The sequence below is a fragment of the Aedes albopictus genome, chromosome 1 (genome assembly GCF_035046485.1).
Source record: "Aedes albopictus strain Foshan chromosome 1, AalbF5, whole genome shotgun sequence".
NCBI classification, from domain to species: Eukaryota; Metazoa; Arthropoda; class Insecta; order Diptera; family Culicidae; genus Aedes; species Aedes albopictus.
The window spans coordinates 115,576,455-115,583,850 of record NC_085136.1 but is presented as its reverse complement, the minus strand read 5'-3'; the positions used below and the strand labels follow the sequence as shown (position 1 = coordinate 115,583,850).

General features: G+C 41.7%; 1 protein-coding gene across 1 annotated transcript; it reads right to left on the bottom strand.

The window, feature by feature from the left end:
• Positions 1 to 1,397: 1,397 nt before the first annotated feature.
• Positions 1,398 to 6,016, bottom strand: LOC109414107 (uncharacterized). The gene is made up of 2 exons (XM_029874056.2): positions 4,835 to 6,016; positions 1,398 to 4,487 (listed from the first exon to the last, which is right to left on the bottom strand). The coding sequence occupies exon 2, from the start codon at positions 4,447 to 4,449 to the stop codon at positions 2,950 to 2,952; it is 1,500 nt and encodes a 499-aa protein (XP_029729916.2). The 5' UTR covers positions 4,450 to 4,487; positions 4,835 to 6,016; the 3' UTR covers positions 1,398 to 2,949.
• Between the last annotated feature and the right edge of the window lie 1,380 nt (positions 6,017 to 7,396).

Genomic DNA, 7,396 nt, shown 5'->3' with positions numbered 1-7,396 from the left:
CGCTCCGTCCATGACCACCGCCGGCTGGCTTGCCGTGGAGTGGACAGGAGCTCCCACGCTTGAGCTACGTAAGCAGCTTCCAGCACCTGACTCCTCACTTCTCCTTGTCGGAGACCTCATCAACCCGCTTCTTGCGAAGGGGTTGATCGCACCACTACTTCCACCTATGTTGATATTTTTAGAATTTTTGCTCATAATGTATTCCCACGAGTTGCACGAGAAAGAATGTTCACCACGCCAGAGCTCTGCATTAACGCGGTAAGGGACAGCTTACTGTGGGGGGTGCCCAGGTACCCCACAGGCTCCGTTAAAGATCGAGCATCTTTTTCACCCCCTCGATCACTCATTCCTCGGCACGGGTCGCTTGACACCTTGAATTGGGGTTAGTAGTCCTATTCTTAGCCGGCAACTACGCGGCTGACTCGCAAGCGGGGGGGGGGGGTGCGTCAGGCCCCAGAACATAGGCGGAACATAGATGCCTGGGGCTGTGTGAGTATAAACCTCATTCCTAATGCCGTAATGTGTAATCTTGGGTACATAAACTGCTCTGAACACAATCAAATTCCATTTAGGTAACGTTACCTAAATGGGTCCTACCTAAATGGAGGTTTCAGTATAAACAATGCTTGAGGAAACCCAAAGAAACTCTATGAATGAACTTGCAATAGATGATTATCTGACATTCTGTACCAAAATCGGATCTAGCTTTGCGTTTTCCTTAAAGTTACAGGCAAATTAAGAAAAAGGAATCAAGTCTACCCAGTCTTCTCTACAGGGTAGCAATATGGATTTTGTCATTTTTCTTAGGGAAAGATGATAAACGCTCAGGGTATTCAACTCATTTGCACAATCTCACCTCACATACTTACATCAAATAAGGGCGAGAGAAATCATTATTCCAGGGCCGCGCGTTTCCAATGTCCATTGAATAAGATTCGTCTCCGAACCCGAAGTTCTCATGGCCGGTGGTCATCCGTGTCAGCAAAATCTATTGATCAGGGAGCGAGCGCAGCGACCGATCAACCATCATCTTGACGAGAGCAACGCGAGTGTGTCACGTTTGACATTATCAATGGAATGAGGTTTTCCCCTTCACAATCAATAGAGATACCGCGCTTCGATCGCCAGCCAGCGATAATAATTGAACATGATGATTGCTATCGATTGCAGCCGGTGCCGTGTGTGTAGAAAAATGCTCAGTGCTACATACCCAGGAATGCATTAGGAACGGTTCCCATGCATGGCGGCTATAAAAAAGAACTAATTTTGTAATCATAGCTGACCCCCTTCGACGCGATTGTTGATGTAAATTGCGATACCTACGTATGTGCACTGGGTACCAAGGTACTGGTCGGGGCACTCGGAGGTACCTATACCCATCAAGCAGGAGACATTAATCAAAGTGATATGAATAAAAATGACACCTGATTACATGACATTTCCTTTGGCAACTTTTTATTATTGAAAACTCTAGCTTGGACGGACAGCTTACAATGCGAATTCCTTTCGATCATTAACTTGAATTAATCATTTATTCGATCGATTGCGCAACTGTAAGAATACTTCAGTTATGTTTTTTTTTTTATCAAAGTCTTATTCAGAAGTTCGAACAGAAACAGAAACAAACTGCGGAAATGGTTTTAGGAAAACAGGGATTCTATCAACTAGAAAAAGTTAAAGTAACATAGTAGGTACGTACTATGGAGATAGGGTATTGGTTCCCTTATTAAGCATGGGGCTCCCATTTTCATCCTACGAAAAACAAAGGATTAGAGCACTGTTTGTTTTGTTTCTTATTTTTGTAATTTTTGTTAGAAGTGAGCAGGCATGAAAACAAAAAGAACGGAATCAGTCGGTGCCGTAATCGCTTGTTTTCGAATAGGATGAAATTGGGAGCGTGAGATTACTGATGGCACACAAACCCTAATAGGTAATATTAATAATTACATTGTACTGTACTCAAACCTCTGTGCAGGCTCACAGGTGTCAGAAGGCCATATACATTGAACATGTCGATTTGCAATAACTTTATGAATGAGTCGAAATCATATGCCGGTTTGGGCAATGCTTTACTATGATTCCCTGTTTTTGTTGATACGATTGTCCTCGTCAATAGCCATTAGCAGCGCAGAAGAAATAACATGCATTCATACCTACCTACTAGGTGTCTCGTGTCAAACAGTGAAAGATATTTGCACCGCGTGCGACTGTTATGAATTATGTATTGCATTACTCCAATCGCTCTCGAATCGTGTCATGTCTAACATGAAACCGACCTCTATGATTGAAAATATGTGCGTATGTTTTTCATTTCCGTTGGCCGTCACGCCACATACAAGGCTTAGCATAACTGAATTGATAAGAATATGTCGTTGTACAAAGGTTGAATAGTTTTTTAAACTAACTATCACACTAATCTTACTTAATAGTAACTCTTCTAGAGAACTCATCGGAAATCCCTCCAGGACTTTCACTGAGAAATCTTCCAGGGGTTTCTTCGGTGATTTTTGGATGGATTTTCTGGGAAAATTTTCAAGGAATTCTACAGAAGAACGTAGGTATTGAACATACAAATAATTTTCTGAAGCATGAAAAGCCTCTATACTTTCAGTCCTGAGCAGAGCACCCATTGTGGTACAGAGGGCCGAACAGAATAAATTCTTGCCATCCACTGTATTTCTGACTGCAATCAACCACATGTAAAATTGCATGATTTTAAGAGCAATTTGAGGAAAAGATGCCTAGTATCGTAAACTTGGGTCAAATTGATCCTCCGGTCGAAATTGATCAGACGTTTTTCGAGTAGAGTGGTATTACGTTTTGTTATGATAGTGCTATAAAAATTAAGAGTAAAAACTATTCGAAACTGAATATTATTAAATAGAAATAATTCTCTTCGACATAAGAATTTATTATACTTGAATCGCTACCTGAGACTAGTGTTGCATTCTAGTCACTTTTCCCTGCACTTGACAGCGTATCGACCAACTGTTTGATGCTTCTAATTCTGTTCTCGGCATCGACCCTTGCCACCGTGGAGGTAAGCGTACGGGCATCTCTCTCCATGACATCAATGACGCCTTGGAGCTCGTCCACAAAGTTAAACTGCGAGCAGAGCTTCTTCAGCTCATCACAACATTTCAGGATTTCCGCCTCTTTTGTATCGAGCGCATGTCTCAGAGTAGCGATATCGGCGTCCAGGCTACCAATTTTAGACTGTATTTGCACATTTTTACTCACGCTATCATCATAGGCGTTTTTAATATCTTCGAGAATTTCCTCGACGGTTTTCGTTTTCTTGACTGATTTAATGTTGTCGTCGAAGTGATTGTAGGGTGGATGGCCACATTGACAATTTCCTCCAATTGTAGCATTATAAAAACTCATTATGCCACTAATAATCGGTGTTGAACGTCGTCTTGATCTAAAGAATGCTTTTGGCGACTTGATATGAGCCCAACATTCATTGCATAGCTTCCAGCATTTAGTGCAGATTGTACTGTAATAATCACATCTTACCCATTCCGTACATTCCACTTGTTTCGTTCGCTTGTAGTCGGAATATTTTGCAATGTCGGTGGATATATGTTGCTGAGTGGTTTTCATAATATCGAGTTCGTTTTGAAGATCCTGGACCTGCTTTACCTCCCACAAAATGCTATGAAGCTGCGATTTTATTCTGTCTCTGTTTATGCGCATTTGTTTGAAAGCTTCAGTCGCTTTTCTACCAAGCTGCGTCAAGTTATGGGTCAATTCTTTAATGGTTTCCATTGAGCATTCCCAATCCTTTTCCAGATTTTTCTTCATGCGTTCATTTTTTGCCCATTGTGATACTGGTCTACTGAATGCACAGTTGTTCATGTGGAAAACGTTCGACTCAGGAACAGTCCATGGTTTTAAATGGACCAGGTCGAAGTTGACGGTTGTAACAGAGCAGTTTGTTAGAACTACGACGAGATTCTGCAGAAGGACGTCCGGTATTGAGCTTCTCAACAGACACAACGTGTTGCGCAGCGTTACAGTAGCTCGGGCCTGCGTTCCATTTATAACAAGGATGATTGCTGTCAACATTCCGCTCTGCTCAGCGGCTCCCATAATTTGCCGAACGTTGAAATCATCCTGTTCCGGTCCTTCGGTATCGCTGAGCCCTGGCGTGTCTATGAAGTTGAATATCGTGTCCTGTTTTCTGAAATTGTATTCGGTACAGGCTCTAGTTTGACTTTTTGTAGCATCCTGAACGTTGTCTTCGTGGTGCTCTAGACCCTCGGTTGCCGCGTGATGCTTCGTAGGAATTGCAATTTTGAAATTTCCCGGTGTACCGTTTTTAAAATAATTCGTGAGATAATTTATCAGGGTTGATTTTCCTGCGCCAGTTTCGCCAAACAGAATGATGTTGTATTCCTTTTGAAAATCTTGTCTCAACGGCGATTCCGGATTGAAGGATTCCATGGCGAATACGATATATCGAAAAGATGTTTACTTATGATCTGCGAAAGAGAGAACACAGTTTATAATCATTGGCGTGCCTAGAGATCTTCACGGTATGGTAAATCCTCTAAAACTTTCATGGATGGAAGGTCGCAACGCATCGCCGATACCGTTCTAGAATTTGAACTGCTTTTTGATATCTGCGTTTGATATCTGGTAATACTATTTTTGCATTTGTGTATCATGTGGCAGGCACAGATTTCTCTAAGCTCAAGAAAGGCCACATTCACCTCATTATGCCCATGCAGTTAGGGCATAATCATGATTATTCTTTTATTTTGCTATTGAAGATAACACTAATAAATTACATAAACTTTTTTCTACCACGCTATACTATTGTACGTACCGAAATTATCGGATCAGCGCACAAAGATTATCAGATCTAAGCTTCCACTCTCGAAACACGACTGCTCACTCCCATGATATAGATTCTTCTGAACCATAAATCGTACCATGCCTTAGTGATAATGGAAAAGATATCATTATCGCAAATGTACATACAATTCTTCCTTGAACGATAAAACGAACGAAAAAGTGATCCAGCCTGAAGTCGAAACATCTACGGTGGTAGCTACCTTTGAAGTCGATACATAGGTAATTAAATAAAAAAAAGGCACAGACTGGCCAAAGGTGCCTAGATTTTATACATGGCACATTATCGATTCTCGGAACATTATCGCTCGAATTCACCGTCTTCAGCAAAACCTCGACAGCAGTTTGTTCGTAGGGATTTACCACAGAGAAACAGGAGTCTCACTCTACCCACTTCCCATTGTATCCCTTTTTAACGGACTATTCAAATATAAGGCAGTTCGCAAATCTCTCGCTCATGGCGCTCGCATCGTTTTTACTCCTGTTTGACGTTTGCTCACTATAGGACAGATCGGTGAAGTACTAGATTTGTAGTAATGAGCTGAATTTTAGTATGGTGAGAAGGTCAATCCTCCGTTTCTGCAATGAAATGGTGCAAAAAGCGTGGGTATTATGATTCCTTGTCTAATTTGATGCTGTTTGAGCAAAACTTTGGGCAACAGTGTTGTTATTTTCTGCATTTCTTGCAACATAAACAACATAGTTATCCAAAGTTTTGCTCAAACAACATCAAATTAGGCAAGGAATCATAATACCCACGCTTTTTGCACCATTTCATTGCAGGAACGGAGAATGGACCTTCTCACCATACTAAAATTCAGCTCATTACTACAAATCTAGTACTACACCGAACGTGCCCCATTGCCATCTATTCAGTGAGTTTGCGAAACACAACGTAATTAGCATTGGACGATTATGCTTTTGTGAGGATGATTTTAATCGCACATTGTTCCAAGTGACACGTCTGTTTGTCTGTGGATTTACATTTTTACAACAAAAATGTATCCACATCCCGACTGACCTCGAACGTTTTTGTTTGAGTTTCTCAATAATTGTATTGCGACTTCGTTTACCACTGGACTATAACAGAAACTTTCACGCTTTTAAGACCGTAATAAATGCACGACAATCACTGTTTCTACGCCCGATTGTCCCATGGAATTTCTTGCTGGATTTTGTGGATGAATCTTTAAAGTAATTCCTGGAAACTTTTCTGAACACTACACCGTCTTCAACCAGAGGTTGCCCAGACTGAGCAATTACAAATATAGGACAATGGCGAACACACGAAACTCCCAAAATTTTCCGTATGACGAAAAATTTTCACCGACTGGAGCGAGAATCTATCGTACGTATCGTACTATCGTGAACGTATCTACCGAATCAAACATTGATTTAGAGTCAAAATATCGTTGCAATGACCTAAAAAGGGATGGACTATGCAATTTTGGCCCAATGACACCCCCACTGACGGTATAAATTCCTGAAGAAATCATCGCTTGCCGAATGAAAGATTTCCGATACAATCTTTGAAAGAACTCTTGAATACAGAGATAAGAATCTAAATAATATAGAAATATCAAACTTCTGGATCCCAGAAACTTATGACGGAAACCCTGGCCCAGACGAGGTTTAAGCATTCAAAAGGATTTTCTAGCGGACACCCTGGAAGACTTTCTGAAGGAGATTCAGAAGAAATTCATTGAAAACTTGGCACGGTAACGGCTGGGTATGCTGCGCAATTCAGATCCCATTGTGATCCACTAGCCTCTGCCCAGCAACTCCTATCCCTACCTCCTCGTGGTACCGACCGAGAGCTATGAGCATCCTTAGGGAAGTTCGGGTAACCAACCCCGGTGGGAACTTTGGTAGTAGGCTGACAGGGAAGAGGCTGTTCACCAGGAGGAGCGGCTCACAACAGCATCTGATCCCCATGTTAGGGGCGGCTGATTAACGTCCGAGTGCCAGGGAAGGACTCTAAGCTCAACTGTGCACTATGGTACTCCGGAAAGTAGGGGATTGGTGTCAGGCCCTACGAGCCAGCAGTAAAAAACCATTGTAACGGAAAATCAGCAACAGACTAATACAAACCGAGACCAACGGCAACGACCCCAGCGAACAAAATGGACTTGCGATTGGAAACTAGGTACGTGGAACCAGGCTTGTGCAATATCGCGATGGTCTTTGTACTGTATGAGCAAACCACCAATGGCCGTCGTGAAACAGAACTAACCATCAATTGAAGAATCACTCATCTGCTGATACCGTCAAACGACCTTCACTTGAAGTATTTTGTGTTGACATCGTGAAAAAATGATATGGTGAGCAAAACATTGTTCTTCTCACCAGCCGTTCAATTGAGTGAGTGACATCACAGCTCATTCCATGCGAGCGAACCAAAGTATAAAGCTCGTTTCATACTGGTCAACATCTTGACGCGCATCATAAAACAAAAATCAATAAAGGTTTAGTGGATAAATACGAAGTAATTGATTTGTATACATAATAAATAAAATGGTATTGAAACTCCTGTTAA

Coding starts and splice junctions, on each gene's coding strand:
- LOC109414107 (XM_029874056.2), bottom strand. CDS start 4,449: ATGGAATCCTTCAATCCGGAATCGCCGTTGAGACAAGATTTTCAAAAG.